Source organism: Suillus fuscotomentosus (assembly GCF_016647785.1).
Source record: "Suillus fuscotomentosus strain FC203 chromosome Unknown F5891scaffold_40, whole genome shotgun sequence".
NCBI lineage: Eukaryota > Fungi > Basidiomycota > Agaricomycetes > Boletales > Suillaceae > Suillus > Suillus fuscotomentosus.
This window is the reverse complement of record NW_024539552.1, coordinates 224042-241039: the sequence shown is the minus strand read 5'-3', so window position 1 is coordinate 241039 and position 16998 is coordinate 224042. Positions and strand designations below refer to the sequence as shown.

General features: G+C 47.3%; 5 protein-coding genes across 5 annotated transcripts; 2 read left to right on the top strand and 3 right to left on the bottom strand.

Moving 5' to 3' along the window:
* Nucleotides 1–905: 905 nt before the first annotated feature.
* Nucleotides 906–3138, bottom strand: F5891DRAFT_1190987 (uncharacterized protein; the record flags this gene model as incomplete). Its single annotated transcript, XM_041367393.1, has 8 exons — nt 906–965; nt 1025–1051; nt 1107–1206; nt 1263–1547; nt 1599–1735; nt 1779–2658; nt 2742–2938; nt 2992–3138. 8 exons carry the CDS (start codon nt 3136–3138, stop codon nt 906–908), a joined length of 1833 nt encoding a protein of 610 aa, XP_041223894.1.
* Nucleotides 3139–8324: 5186 nt separating this feature from the next.
* F5891DRAFT_1174221 (uncharacterized protein) lies at nt 8325–9972 on the bottom strand (the record flags this gene model as incomplete). The annotated part of the gene is made up of 7 exons (XM_041365659.1): nt 9578–9972; nt 9444–9502; nt 9166–9249; nt 8997–9056; nt 8776–8862; nt 8510–8700; nt 8325–8484 (listed from the first exon to the last, which is right to left on the bottom strand). The coding sequence occupies exons 1-7, from the start codon at nt 9648–9650 to the stop codon at nt 8325–8327; spliced, it is 714 nt and encodes a 237-aa protein (XP_041223893.1). The 5' UTR covers nt 9651–9972.
* Nucleotides 9973–11364: 1392 nt separating this feature from the next.
* Nucleotides 11365–11892, top strand: F5891DRAFT_481731 (uncharacterized protein). Its single transcript, XM_041371996.1, has one exon. It carries the CDS (start codon nt 11486–11488, stop codon nt 11792–11794), a length of 309 nt encoding a protein of 102 aa, XP_041223892.1. The 5' UTR covers nt 11365–11485; the 3' UTR covers nt 11795–11892.
* Nucleotides 11893–12709: 817 nt separating this feature from the next.
* F5891DRAFT_481703 (uncharacterized protein) lies at nt 12710–13644 on the top strand. Its single transcript, XM_041371995.1, has 4 exons — nt 12710–12808; nt 12863–12935; nt 12990–13192; nt 13252–13644. The coding sequence occupies exons 1-4, from the start codon at nt 12780–12782 to the stop codon at nt 13523–13525; spliced, it is 579 nt and encodes a 192-aa protein (XP_041223891.1). The 5' UTR covers nt 12710–12779; the 3' UTR covers nt 13526–13644.
* Nucleotides 13645–14937: 1293 nt separating this feature from the next.
* F5891DRAFT_1044099 (uncharacterized protein) lies at nt 14938–16575 on the bottom strand. Its single transcript, XM_041362172.1, has 3 exons — nt 16075–16575; nt 15821–16023; nt 14938–15760 (listed from the first exon to the last, which is right to left on the bottom strand). Exons 1-3 carry the CDS (start codon nt 16207–16209, stop codon nt 15331–15333), a joined length of 768 nt encoding a protein of 255 aa, XP_041223890.1. The 5' UTR covers nt 16210–16575; the 3' UTR covers nt 14938–15330.
* Between the last annotated feature and the right edge of the window lie 423 nt (nt 16576–16998).

The window sequence follows — 16998 nt, the reverse complement described above, 5'->3', positions numbered from 1 at the left end:
TGCTTGAAAAGTAGAATATAAGCCACATCATCCGGGAAAGGCGCATGCTTCTGACCTTTCCATTGCAGCATTAAATTCTCCTTGTCGTATATTATCGCACATATATATCGTTTGTTGCTTTGTTTCGATATCTTACTAGTGTCTGCTCTTAACTGTATTTCTCCCATACGCTGTCTCACTTCCAAACGTTCACACTGTGCCATCACTCCCCATCACCAATCTGTATCACAATGTACAAACAATCACTCGCCTACACGGAATCCCTGTCAAGAGGAACGCAAGTATGAATGTCAAAAGGCCTTCACTGGGCACACACAGGACCACCCACATGATACCTGCATAAGCCCAACGATTCCTGTACCTGCTCGCCATGGGCGACCGAGTACGCGTATATAGATGATAATTGTTAGCATCCCATCTTCACACACTGATACAAAGGTCTTATCTATAAACGGGTGGCGCGTCTAAAACGGCCGGCGGGAACGGCGGACTGGTGGAGGCACGCCTCACACCAGGGCATTCGCGCATCCGGTACTACATAAGGCCCAGTGAAAATCGACAAGAATGACGTAGATACGTGTAGATATAGATCGAAAAAAATATGAGGGAATGAAATTTTTCGTTATGTTTCGACCTCTTTAGAAAAGTGGGACTTTTCGAGACGAAAAACGATAGAGACCGAAACGAGCTTCGATACGATTTTAGTTGGTTTTAGATGGGTTTTAGATGCAAACATGTGCTGAAAATGTTCCAATTAGATGAGATGAATAGGTATCTAATGCCATTGAATGATGTATCTATAGGTATCGCTATGGTTAGGTAGTGGTATCGCTGCGCCCGCGCCCGCCTCCGCCATCCCGACATCCCGCCATCCCGCGCCCGCCATCCCGCCTCGTATCCATCCGCTACTCCTCGTCTGCATCATCGCCGGCGCCGTTCCTTTCAGTGGGTCCAGCCGAGCCGAGCTATAAGGCAAATCATTGTTAGTATGAAGATACTCGCGGATATCATGAAAACCACGCACCTGTAGAGCCGCTTTGTGCTTGTATACCTTCAATAATAGTGCTAGTCAGTAGATAAATGACATCAATACAAAAACGACATACCTCTTTGTCAGTCTTCGATAGACTGTTCCAGTAGGTTGCAAAGACGCTTGCCGGTTCTTTCTGATGGCCGTTCGATTGCCATTCGAGGGCACAAAGATTCCTATAATAATAATAGTGTTAGCCTTACTTGCTGTGACCGCAATAGATAAATCTTACTGCGCCGTGATCTTCGAGCTCACACGCATGGGCTTTGTGCTCGGCTGACGCTTCTTTGCAGGTTGGGCCTTCGAGTTGATTGCACCGGGAATGGGCTCCGTGGGGGTCGCTACCAGGAGTTCCATCTTGACAGCGAGGGAAGCTGCGTTGGTATCCGATGGGTCATTGGATGGAGGGGTGATGATAGTCGGCTCGGCGCTAGTCGTTCCAGAAGTGGCAGAGTCGATGGAGGCAGGAGCTTTCTTTGGGATTGGCTTGGGGCGAGGTTTGAAGACAAGATTAGAACTAAATTAATAGTATCAGTAGAATGTAATGAGCAATAGAGCGATCACTTACAGAGGATTGTTGACCTCCACAGTAATCACTTCCTTCTCTTTTCCTTTGTCGGTACGGGGAGGTGGGGTTGGTTCACGTTCTGGTGATGCGTGTCGTGGGATTTCGTTCTCAGTGCGGGGTGAGGCAGGTGGCATAATCTACAACAATTAATAAGTAAAACGGAAGGAAAATTTGACTTACCGGTGCAATATACAAATCATTATCAGGGCCAGTTAAAAGAGGTGAAGGTGAGAGGTCCTCCACTTCGACTCGTTGTCTTTTCAACGCTGGTTCTGCAACAGGGTCGATATCAACGTTAACTCGTTTATGAGAAGTTGAAGATGAGGAAGGAGGGGTAGCCGCAGGTGTTGAAGAAGATGAGGAAGGGGGGGTAACAGCAGGTGTCGCAGATGGTGAGGAAGAAGGAGGGGTAACAGCAGGTGTCGCAGATGGTGAGGAAGAAGGAGGGGTAATGTTGTTGTCATCGTCGGCAGTCTCTATGTCTTCGGACTTGACATGACCGCTAGTTTGTTTCTTGACAACGTGGTAGTTGTACCATTGGGAATAGTTGTCGATCATTAATTTCATAGCTTTCCAATTGTCAGCGCATAGACGGAGTTCAATGTAATGTTTGCGTAGCATGTGAATAAGCCAATGTAGGACTTTGAGCGATGCTTGGCCGATGGATTCGGGCGCGAGACCTTGAGATTCGAGTTGTCGAAAACATGACAGCATGAAAAGACGGATGGTTTTTGCCCGTTGTGCAGACACCGGCTGGCCAGCTTGGTCTTGCAGGTAGGTACATGCTACATTGATGCCTCGTGCCATGCGTGTGGCTCCTCGCTTTTTCCCAGAGGATCCAGGATTGGCTGATGTACTTGACGGCATGTTCTCCTGCCAGTCTTTCTTCGTCCATGATCTGACCAGTGGGTAATCAATTGCGTTGAGGTCATGATCAGAATCTTCACGAGCGACGTCCAGAAGAGTAGGTTTTCGATCCACAGTACTGTCACTTGCAACCGACAAAGAAGAACTTGATGCAGTTGAGCTGGCAGAACCTCGACTGTTAACAAGTATGGTCCTGAGAGAAGATATACCATGACATCATTGATCGCATCAGCAAACACGGTGTGCATATATGCGCATGATATGACTGGAACTTACTGCAATGTTTCGCATTTTGTGTTCAGACACAAGTTTTCATTGATGAGTTGTGTTTTCTCCGACTGGAGAAAGGCGACTGTGTGCTGGAGTTCCGATATCTCTCGCCTCAATTGTGAGATCATGTTGACGTCAGGATCATTGGGAGATAAACGACCCTGATCAAGAAGAGCCCAGAGCCCTTCGGGCAACATGGTAGACTAATGACACGTGTATCTCATTAATGTAACAAGTTCTCTATCATAGAACTCACGGTATTATTGGTATCGCAATCACGCCGGGTATTTTGAAAATTATGTGAGCCGCCGGAATTAAGTTGTGAATTAAAAGAATGTTGTGGAGAAATTTGAGACATGAGGAGATTGGCGTATCCTGTCGGTGAAGTCGTTGTGTCGGGCATAATGATGGTATGATGAGAAGGGGCGCTGCAGTACAAGTCAAGAAAGGAAACTTCGGACTAAGTCCAATTCATTCTATAGTATCATCAATTCATCCTACATCCACTCAACGAGTTTTAGATATGTCTTTTGATCAGGATAATGATGGCTACGATGCTGATACTAGGTATGTTCTCCATCACTTCTAACACTGTTATCACTAATGTATCTTAGCATATCTTTTTCAGACAGTCGTTCCAGCACACCAAAGATGACACCCTCGGATGATATGTTTGTCAACCCAGCATACTGGCATGCGCATCCAGAGAAAGAACACTTGATCAGACAGCAACTGTTGTGAGTCACTATTATATGATTATATCTCGGTTCAACAACTTATATTGAAGGCATCACCCAAATACTATGCCTCCCTGGCCTGACGAGCCCGAAAGCGACCCACCCGAGCCAACACTGCAGCAAGTCTTCACCCCTCCTCGTGTGGATGATCCTGAAAGTGTCACTGAGCCCGAAAGCGACCCACCCGAGCCAACACTGCAGAAAGTCATCACCCCTCCTCGTGTGGATGATCCTGAAAGCATCACCGAGCCCGAAAGCGACCCACCTGAGCCAACACCACAGCAAGTCATCACCCCTCCTCATGTGGACGATCCTGAAAGCATCACCGAGCCCGAAAGCGACCCACCTGAGCCAACACCACAGCAAGTCATCACCCCTCCTTGTGTGAACGATCCTGACAGCGTCACCGAGCCTGAAAGCGACCCACCTGAGCCAATGGCACACTCGTCCACTATCACCCGACCAGTTCTCTCCATGCCCAAAAGTAATATGAAGTCTATATTTGCAACGCCAAGCCCACCACCGCCTGGATCAATTTACTGGAAGTACGTGTCGAAGGAGGAGGATGAAGCATGGTACGATCGATCGCGTACAGACAAGAATTTTCTTGTGGTTCGTGCAATGAAACGAGAACTTGAAGAAGCTCTTTAGTGATGCAGTAGTCAGATAAATAAACATGCTTGCATCTCGTATAAAAAAGTAATTGAACTCATTCTTCGTCAAGAATACCCTCCTCTTCCACACCACTCATTCTTATAATGTCCAACCCTGGTCGTTCCACGAGGTAGAAAAGAACGCCATCAATACCCGGAAAATTATGAGGAATCATAGCCACCACAGACTGTATAGTATGAACCTCGACAAGTTTCAATGAAGCGTCTCCACGATAACGACAGGCAAAGACCGTTTGCGACGAGTTTTCAAATAGATCTGTGTGCGGCTGGCTGAATTCAGATACGAAAGCAAAGGTCTTCTCTTCGTCGTGAAGCATCATATTGAAATAAAATAAGACTTCGGCAACAGTGGTCTTGCCGTCAATCAATAACTTTAGTGTACGTGTCAATGTATAATACTAATAGAGTGACCATGAAAAACATACCTTCACATTGCGTGCCATTCTTGGTTGCTTGGACATAGCATTTTCCTTCCATGCAGACCGTGCAACTTGCCCATTTGGAAGGCGAAGACGAGCCCATCGAGTGATGAGAGGGGCGGAGGTAACATGAACATTGTTGTCGGACAGGTAGCGAAGTAGTACTTGGGCCTCACAGGGACGTACTGCGTGAGCTGTCCTCTCTCTTCGCCGCAGCAGTAAATATCCCTGGCCGATATCCAACGAGCCCTTCGGGGAAGCATTATCCAATGGTTCGATTGTTGGTATGATAGCCTTGATGGCATTGACTTGACAACGACGGGCAGCACGTTGAGAGAGATTAGCGTAGACAGAGGAGTTGTGTAGTCGTATCTCTTGAGCTAGGTTGCCAATAGTTCGCTCCATAGTCCATTGTGATGAGCAGATAGGTGGTCCCTTGTTGACTGTCTCACCAGCGATATGTGTGATCGAGTGGAGCCATGGTTGAACGAAATGAAGTCGATCGATCCGGCGCTGGTAGTAGAGCTCTTCAAATTCATCTGCGAAGTTAAGAAGGTGATGGTGGCCTTCAATGAGATCTGATCTAGATATATGGTATTGTTGCATTATACGTAGTCCCCGGGCAAGACGACAGAAATGCGACCAATAGGGCTCAGGAAGGATGCCGTAGAGTGTGGCCGGTGCCATCCCATACAGGTAGAGAAGCCATTCCCAGGCCTTATACCCACTATTGATCTTCTCTGCTGGGTTACGAGGAGGTCGATCAAACGAACCCGGCAGAAAGGGTGTTGCATCTGTGATCAGAGATCCATGTGCCTTCCAAGTCGCCTTCGTCAGAACAGCCCAGGCCCACGTGGATTTATCATCCGTAGTCTCGGCTCTAAAGGTTCCTCTCCAGAGGGGTAGAAGGAGATCACCGGTATTGATGGCAGCGATGTGCATGATGTCAGAGCCAAAGCACAGCGGCACCAGCAAAATACGGTCAGTGTCGAAGCCGCAGAAGATGCTTGGTTTCGTAATGCCTGTCTCGAGGCGTGCAAGCTCGTATTCGGCCATGTTGGAACAGCGGATCACACGCTTGAGGTTCCGTTCATAATCGAATGATCCGGGAAGGGGAAGCCGATCAATGAAGAAGTCGGGGTGATCAGGTTGATCAGTACCTTCAGGTTGACGTAGGGCAGGATAGTACGTAGGTGCACCTGGTTTGTGTCTCCCTGGGAGTCCGCAATAGAGACGACATGCGAATCTGCCATGGTGACCCACGAGGCCAGTAAGAAATGCCATGCCGGGGCCGTCAGCTGTTGCAACAAAGAGAAAGGGATTAGATTGAAATAGAGCCTTCTTCGCGCCATCCCAAATTGGAAGCCCTTCTGTCTGAATTGCGCGAAGATGGTGTAGGCCGGGGAAAATGAAAGAATCTAGATTTTTGGGTTTTTTGGGGCCAGGAATGATACCGCCCGGGAGTATGTACTTCTTCTTGTACCGGACGTCTGGCGCATGATCGAAAATTACCCAAATATATATCCAACAGTCGGATTGTTTGGATTCATAGAGCTGGGCACCATCGATCGAGAACATAAGAACCGCATCACCATCTTTAATTTTGCCAGATTGGCACGCGTCCAGATATTGCTTCCCATGAAGAACATCTTCATATACCTCCGGAACGCCGTCGGTTGTCTTCAATTCATCGATGATCTTGTTGGTGTACTCCTGGCGCCATCGCATCTTCTTTGCCTGGTCTGGATGGCGCCATAGGGCCTGGAGCTGCGGTCCAACAGGAAATGTGTCAAACGTTTTCCGAGCTACCTTCTTGTGAGGTGAGCTTTTTTTGGCGTCCCATCGATCTTCTCCACATCGAGGACAATGATCGAGCTCGGCGTACGGACCTGTGAATGCGAGACATGTGTTGGTACACATGTCATTAACGATCGGGACGACACCACTAAGTTCACAGACAGCTTGCTTAACCCGGTAATGACTATATACATCATCTTCAGGGTGTCGTTCGATCGTGGCCTCGCGGATAAGATTGTAAGCAGCGATTGTTGTATTTGCAAAGTAATATTTTAATGAAAGGATAAGATCAGGATCTGACATATCGGGGAGTTCGCGGGGAGGGTTTCGAAGTCTGTCTAGTACGTCTGGAGGTAGTTTAGAGTGTGTGTCGTCTAGGGATGCTTTTCGGAGAGCAGTAATGAATGACATTGAATCCTGGGCATCTTCAAGGCATGCCATCTGCTGTAGCTCGTCCAAGTCCTCGTCCGTCCAGCCCATGGTTCCCAAGTCAGTGTCCGCACCCTCGAGATCGACGTCATCCGGGGGCATGTCTTGATCGAAGTTCTCGGGTATATTGTCCTCAACACGAGCTTCCTCTTCCTCCTCCCTGTCCTCGGGTCCCGTATCACCAAAATTGGTGTTCTCAACACGAGCTTGTGCTTCCTCAACACGAGCTTCCTCTTCCTCCTCCCTGTCCTCGGGTCCCGTATCACCAAAATTGGTGTCCTCAACACGAGCTTGCACTTCCTCAACACGAGCTTCCTCTTCCTCCTCCCTGTCCTCGGGTCCCGTATCACCAAAATTGGTGTCCTCAAGGTGATCGAAAGCTCCATCGAGTGCGTCAGGGCCTGGAATATTGTCAGCAGCCTCAGGTATATCAAAATCTTATTATTCATATCAGCAAATTGATATTGATCACAGGGTTATGAACACACCGTCTTCTGCGCCATCAATCCGATCATCCTTGTGCTTCAATATGGGTGGCTGTTCGGGGTGATCAGAAGCATCCAGAGGACGCTTGCTAGACGATGGCGCCGGTATAGGAGCTGGAGTTTGTGCAGGAAGTGGTGGGGGAAAAAGTCTAGCGAGTCTGTTGGGTTTGTGCCGGAAGTAAGTAGTTCGGGGTACACGCTTGGGCTTGCCTTTGTTCTTCCGAAGACAGGCATCACAATCGCATATGTAAGTATCAGTACCGTTTGCAAGTCGATGTATGCCAGCCTCGAGGCTCTCGGAGGTTATAGAATTCATGTAGCTGTGTGATCGCGATCAAGGAAGCGTATATGCGCAATCGCAATGTTAATCTAGGCGTAGCTTTGCAATTTGCAAAGTGTCATTTGCAACATTTGCAGCAAATACACTGCAAATTTCTCGCAAGTTTGGACTTTGCATTTAATTTTACAATTTGCATTTTTCCATCTCGAATTATTTAGATTTCTATCTATATCATTTGGTACTTAGACGTGTATCGCTACCTATCTGCCTCATTCTTGTCGATTTTCACTGGGCATAAGGGACACAGGGGTCCCAATAGATTAGACTAGACAGAATTGTCCTACATAGAGCTCCGCTCTGCAAAGGACAGAAATGGAATTTTTTAAAAAACTGTATTTTTCCATAAAATAGATGAGTAGTTATTGTTATTTGCAATTGGCTGTGCAAAATTGCGCGAGGTTACGTGGAGTGATGTCGACTGTAACGTGGACAGAAAATTCGATGAACTATCCTGCATGATGATCACTGTAGGCTAAGGTATTGGCAACCCGACCCGCACGCAAAAGCCGTTGCTGCTTGATACGAAGGACCAAGTATTGCCAGTTGTAATCGACGTTGCTGGGTAAGGGTGACCCTTAATGGGGATTGATTCGGAAACGTCTCCAGAAGACCCCCCACTGTTAACGAATGGAGGGTTGGAGAAAGGAGGGGGGAAATGGTTGAAAAAGGCGTTATGTCCAGTAGCACTATTGAATCAATCAATTTCCGTTAAATAGGGACATCGAGGAAATTGTACTTCTGAGCATAGTGCTGATCGTTTCTCGCCGAGTCTCCGCCATGCATAAGGTGACGCTGAGTAACCATGATTGGGAAATCCCCTGGAGGCCAAGTCAAGTAGCAATCCTGTTGAGGCTGTGAGGACGACGAGCTTCATAATAAAAATATTAGCGTACTATTGTTTACGGGCAGACGAAGAAGAGGGATGGCTACTATTCTTTATGAACCTTCCGGGCCAGAATGGAATGTACACAAATATAGCCAAGCAGACGGGAATCGTATCACCCAGATAGAAGGCTATCTCACTTGTGCTGAGATTGCCGCGGAAGCCCTGACTAGCTTCCACAACACAGTAGACAGAACAAATCTATCTAAGTATTAGTCAAAGGCTCTGAGATTACTGTCTACATGCAACATGAACCAGAAGTCCGACACAACTGACCGCCAAGGCAGCGGCGAGTGTTCGCCAGTCGCTATACCAGGGTTGTTTTGAGTCTTGCACCCAGACATCCTGTTCCTCAGTGCAAACCTTGTAGAGGAATCGTGTGCAAACGGCACAAAAGAAACCGAAGGAGAACAGTTGTATGGAGAGGCCGGCCAACAAATCTGACAGGTACAGTCAGACCAGATTCCCACAGGCAAACGCCAGGTGCAAGGACATACGTGAAGTTCTGTCGATGCCAAACTTTGAACCTTGGATGTAGTCAATGAGGCACCTATCGCCTTTGGTACCACATCATCAGAGAGGATCATTCAAGAAAAATTCAGCGCCCATCTGGATTACAAGGGTAGTCACGTCGGACGAGATGAACATGGTGGTGAGCCACCTCACTGAAAGTGAGACGTGACGATCGCAGTCGATTTCACCAGCAAGGTGACCAGAAAGAGCATAATTCGCGGCAATGAAGGAACAGGGCTTTTAAGGGTCAACACATGTTCATAGTCATAATTTGGTGCTGACTCGCAGACAATATGATCATCAAGTCTCCGAAAATGAAAGTCCACAATGAGTCAGGGCTGGAATGTAAATTGAAGCGAAATGCAAAGCCGAGAGTATAAACTACAACCGAAATTAGGAAGAACCAAAACAAGTAAAAGATAGCAACGTACTAGATTCCCCGATAACCATCCAAAAGATGAACTGTCCGCCGATAGACTACTTGACAAGTCTGAATGAGGACGAACAACAGCACATAAACTTTGCACCATAAGCTACGTGTTTTCATGGCTTAGTAGTCACTCACCCAAGGCGACAGCAGTGAGCGTATTGTTAGCGATGTACCCAAGCGCGATATCCATGCGCGCGAGGCGTGCCATCACATCCGGGCGGTTGTATCAGCACATTTATCATTTGCGTGTTCCGCAGTGTGCGCATCTTTTTGGCTCGTGCTCGCATTTGGATGCAGTCGTAGTGGATCAGGTCAGTCCCCTGGACAACGATTATGAGATGTGCAGAGAACGTGTCAGCCGCCAGTGAGCCGTTCGCTGTGTCGTTGGGTTCAACGGTGACCTAGTGTTATTGGCAGAATGGCGCCATAAGCCATAAAAATTTGATATCTAAGTCGGAGGGCGAGGAAGCAGCTAGTCACGTGAATAGTCGACCAAGGACAAAACGATCGAACCATGCGGTGAGACTCGGACACGTTTATTTAATTGGTAAGTACTAAGTACCAAACATTAAATTTTTAAACCCCACGCTGTGAAGATCGATATTGCGGGGGTGTGTGAAAGTATTACGCAATTACAAAGTGCCATGTACGTAGATCTGATGGCGAATGATGAGTATTTTTTTTGTGCACTTTGCGTAAACTTTGGCCATCCTCGCACTGATTTCACAACCGCATGTATTCCGCAATGTTTGCATTTGCCACCTATTGGTTGCGTGTGCAGTGCGCCAAGTAACAAAGCGTTTCAAGTCTAAACTCCGTCTTCATGTCATCAACACCGGTCTCTTGTTCCCTTACCATTATGTTTCCCCGTACAATGACGCCGCGGCCAGCTAGAAACCCACTCGAGCCCTGGTCAGGTTTCCTCAATTGCAGCACCGTGACTCGGAGCTTCTGCCTGTGGCTGATTCGTCGGAACAAATTGAATATCTTCTCGAAGTAAGTTTTGTAAACAATATTCAGGCTGATACATACTCGAATTGTTGAATACTACAGGGCAAGGTGCATATATGCGCAATTAATGCTAGCTTTCTAGTAGTCCTATGGGTCAGGCAACAATTTTTGTGATGTCTGCAGCATCAGCTACTACACAGTACTAATTCTCTCACAGGCGTCTACTGGAACCTGACACACAGCAAATAGTAATGTTGTTAGGCCGAATTTTTCATCATGATATCAAGCTTACTAATTCCCCGGTATTCTTGGGAGTCGAGAGCAACGCAATTCGTGACAGCAGCAGCACTGAATCAAACATTCGCTAAGGGTTCCTCGAACGCGTGGATCAAGAACACAGTAGGGGCAGTCGTGGACGGTACCTTGCATTGAGAGCACTGCGGGTTTGCGAGCTGTTCGGAAGGCTGCTTTACTCTTCTCGTTCCATCGCTTTCGTGCTCTGTTTCGACTACTTTCTGAGTTGTGTTTCACCTACTTTTGTTTTATACTATTCCACACGTTGTATGCATATTTTCTACTAGCAGTTGCCAACAAGATAATATGACATGATCTGTTTTTGCAGCATATCGAGTCCTTTTCTATCATGTATTCCCTCGGAGATCTTGCGAGGGGAGGATTTCGAAATTTATCTAGCGCGTCTGGAAGTGCCAAACTTAGAGTGTGTCATCTAGAGATGCTTTCGGAGAGCAGTAATGAATGCCATCGCGTCCTGGGCATCTTCGAGGCATGGCGGCCATGGTGCATAATTTTTACAAGTCCTCGTACGACTAGCCCAGCCCGGTCGGTTTAGATCTGCTTCTGTGAGATGACCTTCTTCACTTTACACGCGGCGGAAGATCCGCTTCCTCATATTGAACGTCATCTTCTTCAACATGACCCTCTGGAGCCGCATCATTGGCAACTGCTTGATGGTAGAGGAGGTCAACGCGAGGCTGATGTAGTGAGCCTCATCTGGAAGGTTCTTGAGTCTGGCGTCATGCCCGAGGCCGCATCACGAGTGCCCAACCATTTGAAATTAGCTAAGTCTCGGTCATGATCGAGAGAAGCGGAACGTTCCTCGGGCTGATCGTGATGACCGCCGCATGTCAAAACACCCAATCCAGGACTCTAAATGCTGCGGAAAGTCATCCATTACAAATGTTTAAATTTCAGCTTCATCTCACCCAAAATGCCCTAGTGGTTGAGCTGGGACCGAGAGTGTGTAAGAACGAGCGAGCGGGTCGTATGGTGCGGTGGAGAAACAAATTGTGCGGAGAGGCGATCATGATGCAAGCTGCCGCTCAGCTGAACGTGTGGTACCGGTTCCTTTCGAGCACTCAGGAATCGGTACCAACACCATAGAATTCTGGATATAGTAGTAACTTTGTGAACGCACGCAGCACCCTAGTTCGGACTCACATTCATTCCATCCGTACTAGGAGGCAGAAACAATAAGAACAGCAGGACGGCAATTGGCCAAAAATCGGCACAATTGTTTTGATCGCAAAAATTATCTAAGCTATAACCTATTGCATACTATAAATATTATTATACTAGTACCTCGAACGACGACAGTGCATCGATATTCCAGACTAATCATGCCTTGTGACCCACGGGTAACCACTTCAATAAATCCTGCAGGCGTACACTTCTGCAGCTCGTTCTGCCTGCAGAACAAATACGATTTCTGCCGACTTCTGCCTAATAAGGCCCTCGACCTCTGCCGGCAATTGTGATTGACAGAATGGCAGGCTCCTGCACTACTCCCATGAGGTCGTTGCCATCATAGTACTTCTCCCCAACAGCCGGAAATTGCCACGGACTTTCATTTTGCCATGGATGGCCTGATGTTCAAACGTCCAAGACATCGAAACCGCTACAGGAACAAGCTGTATGACCATTGGCCAATGAGAGCGTTTCATGAGGCATTCCAATTCTGGGACCGCCTCGTTCTTGGTCGTGTAGAGGCAAGCCTTTGATTTGCAGATCTGTTCCAGGATCTCAGACAGCCCAAAATGCCATCGATTTCAAAGGCGTCGCTGCCTCATGCAACTTTTCAACTGTGGATTTTCCTCAACGAGACCCATAGACACGATTTATCTTATCGTCTCTCATGTCTCTGGCCTTCGGCCTCTGTACTTTGTTTTGGACCTGATATGAATCTCTAGTGATTGGTAGTCATGCATTTCCACCTCCCTCAACTTAGCCTACATGCCACCGACCCTTGGCCTGTAGACAATCGTTGGCCGTCGGCCTTCCTGGTATGTTTTCACGTCTCCGAGCTTATATTGTTTGAAGGATTTTGACTCGCTATCAGTATGATCAGTGTTTAGCACCATTACTCACAATGCATCGCAGCACGTCGTATAATTTCTGGTACGTCTGATCTGTGCCGCTGTATTCCTTCTTGTTTCTTATCCCCTCGTTCAGGCAGCAGGACTCAGAGTTATACCTACACGTCAAAGCATCAAGTGCGGAGCACCTGCATACCATTACCAGTCATGTGCGTTCGGTCTGCGCAGCGCGAACGATGTGAAGCGCTGACATCTTGCTATAGGAACAGTCGACTTCTCAGCCTCACCAACACGTCCTACATTCTGTACTAGAGAATACTGCCTACCACCCCACACCCGTTGTCTCCCAGCATCACGTTGCGTGTGACGCAGACTCGACGACAGAGGACCAAATAGTGGTCCCTTGTGATGACGTACCTGATGCAGGTATATCACCGATCCCGATAGCTCAGGGTGACATTCATATGTACGAGATCCCCGGATGGTATCGATGATCTTGTTCTTAGCGGAACTTCTTTGCTTTAGTGATGCTACTGGATGGTGTCCACACCATGTTCCTTCCAGCTATTCTCCCCATGCCTTTTCCGACTATTTGCCTGCCCACAGCATGGGCTTCTCTGACGTAAACTTGCCAACCCTACGCAAGGGTTCCAGCATGACCTACCCCATCAATCACAAGAAGAGGTTTACCTCCATCCTCGATATGCGGTCAGCAATGATGAATCAAAATCGCACATCTGTCATCGTGCGTCTGTGTGCCAGTGGAATGATGGTCATGGCGCATGCGGTAAGACTATAAATGCAGCCAAAACCAAGGAACATATGTCATCATACCATTTCAAGTCGCCTTTGCCCTCTGCCAAGCGCTTGAAATGTTTCTGGAAGGACTGTGAGCTACACAAGCCTGTGCGGCGAGATACGATCATCCGCCACATCGTCGAGAAACATCTCGGACACAAGTATCGAAGCAAGCTCTGGTTAGCCTCTCATACTAGGGCTGGTTCCCGTGGATCCCGGAAAAATACGCACTTGCATTAATGCTGATTGTGTGGCCTATGTTTGTAATCTAATCCCATTTATTGCTCTGTTTGTTTTTGCTGATCGTGTTGCCTTCGTCTGTAATCTAATACCATTTATTGCTCTAGTTTGTTTTTACTTTATGTCGCTCGCTGTTGTCTCTGTGCAGACCATATACTGTGTATATCTGTTAGCCAGTCGCGCGTTAAGCTATGTTTATTCTCTACTAGTTTCCTACGCAATGCATATATAATACGTTTGACACGGTACAGCGGAGATTGTGAATATAATGATATCTCATCACCGGCCGGAGATGGCCAAGTATGTAACTATGTACTCTGACGGTGCATCGACATCTTTGATCATACTAAGAGAGAGGACACGATTGGCACCTTCGTCTTATTGCCTCAAAGATGATGCGGAGATACACGCTTTCTCGCCTGCATGGATGATCTAGTAGCAGCCTTGCTCATTGATACGAAATACAATGCATACTACATTTGTTCAACAATAATGATCAAATTCGAGATATGACATACCACCTAGTTTCGCGGGGTTCGTACTACGTGCAACGCTAAAGGAGACGACACGAGTCTGATCATTAAGATCGACGGAAGCATATTGGAATCTGTAGAGATCTACACAGAGATCTAGATGAATTCTCATTTGGAGGATCGACAGGGAATTCAGAACTCGGTTTGAAAATTTGCAAATCTTGACTCGGAGGTTGTGATGAGCTGTAAGACATAGATCCGATGTTAAACAGAGAACACACACGGTGTGTACTCAGCTGTACTAAGTGAGCGATTTCGAGGTCAAAGAGACATATATAAGCCAGATCTATAAGCACAAGTGTAAGTCAAGGTATGAATTTGATGAAATAATTCTTGAATACACACTTGAAAGCTAGCGAAAGAAAGTTAATGCAATGGCCATCGGCTTTTTGCATCATGTCTGGTTCCACTTAGGTTATCCGCATGTTCCAAGGCTCGGCTCCGAAAGACCTTGGGCGATAGATCTTTATGGGCTTCGATGCGAAAATAGTATACTACATCGAATTCGGAATGTTGAAGTTGAAATCGACAAGGACGCATGAGACGTGACGCGTGACAGAGCACATCTAACAAGAGAGAGAGGTATAAATGCGTGGGGCTAACAGTATGTGTGTGAGAGTATGCCTAGGGAGAGCACGCCGAAACACGTTCTGCGACGAGTCCAAGAGAGAAATTTGCGAGAGGACGTCGGCTGAGAAAAACTGCCGGCCCGGCCTGTTAATTTAGGTACCGGCCTATTGAAAAGTCACCGTAGATAGTCAAGGCAGAGAATGTGAGAGCTATATTCATGAATGCATGACGGTCCATCACGATAGTGTCCTTTGTACAGTATATGCGACTGGTGTTTTACATGTCGGAATAAAAATGTACGATGAAGAGTTGTATAGAATGTACGAACAAAGAATGAGCAGGACCTTATATACTAAGATACACACTAGCCACGAAAGTAGGGATAGCAAATCAGAAGGCATAATAGGACCGCCTCCTACATAGTGCGACCCAAAGTGATCAGTCTTTCAAGTGCAGATGGAACTCACGATGGGTGCTTGCGGCGAAATTTGTCCCCGTAATGTATTTCGCGGATATGCCTAAGAATTGTATCTCGTCTTATGGTCCTCTGAAGCAGGCATCCCCTACATCGACATCGCACCTGGCAGTCGGAGTGCTGATGCTCACGAAGATGGTGCGACGAAATATGCTTCATCACGGTCGTGACCGTATCCGCAGTAAAGCTACACTGGCCTTGGCTGTCGTTCCACAAGCACTGGGTTGGCGATTCTGACACATTAAAATTGTTGGATGAAGGTTCTTGTTCATAGGGTATATCCCTCCGATGGACATGCAAGAGCACGGCGGGAATTTTTTCGTCCGCGTACGGCATTGTGCTAGGCAATTGCGGATCGACGGCGTACCGATAGTTGAGCGAATCACTGGAACGGTAGCACAAAGATTGCCTTGCCGCACTTCGAAAACGTTCGTTCCATTAATAACACAGGATTAACATCATGTGAAGGGAATCATACCTTTGAGCATAATGTTGAGCAACCGCTTTCCCAGAACTCGACAGTGACGAGGTACTGTTTGACAATGAGTCCTCAACATGCGGGTCACAAGAAGCCGATGCACGGTAACTAGTTTTCGACTGAGCGCGATGCTGCGGAACAGCTGATACAGCAGCATTGTTACAGGAGTCCATGTGTACATGATGCATATGGTTCTGCATCGGCTACGTGAATATTAGCATTTCACCACCGTGCATACTGTCAGACTGACATACGTCGTGAGTCATCCCTTGTGAACGTCCGGACGCTTTGACGTGAGCATATAGGTCCGAATCTAGCTTCCTGCCAAAGACATATGCACGGGAGGAGCATAGGGGGGTGGAGGAGACCCACCAAAAATCGTAGAGCATTCTCCAGTCTTTCGGGGAACCAGACGGTTCGTGGGCATCTGATCAAGCAGGAGACTGTTTTATGTAGCCTCGGAGAAATAGATCGCACAGAAGCAGACATGACAGGGAACGGCCAAAAATGGCCTGGAAATGAATGACATACTTAGCTGAAGGTACTAGACGAAAGGCCATGGATATGAAGGCGAATGCCCGGTGAACGTTTGAACACCGATTGCGGTAGCAAAAATCTTTTTCCAAGTCTGTTGTTTGACCGGAAACCATGTCATGTATGTGCATGAATGATATTGTATACTTACCTGTTACCCTTCGCACAATCTCTTCTTGAAGCTTGAAGCCTTTCTTGTTATACTCGCGGTTAAGTTCAGGGTGTGCATTTATGTAATTACATAAGAGCCTTTGAACGGAAATTCGTTTATTCCCACGAATGACATAGTTTATGAACGTGCATGTCCGACTCGGAGTCATCTACTCTATCAGCTCTGCCAGATTCTGCCGCGTGATAGGAAGTCTATCACTCAGTACTCAGTACTAAAGCTGATTCATGTATTTCTCCAACGCTGCAGTGGCGCGTTGACGCTGAGTTAATTCCGACAGGACACATGACCTTTAGTCCCGGCGCTCCACTGGTAGGGTAGTCTTGGCCCTTGGCGCTCAAAATCAAAAGGTTCGTATACATTAGTGGCAGTACGTTTTTCCTGGTTCGGGCCCAAGGCACTCACATGTCATCATTCATTCCTTTCTGGGTCGTGAGCATCAAGCTTACTCGACCCTGGAGCCACCCCAGCCCGC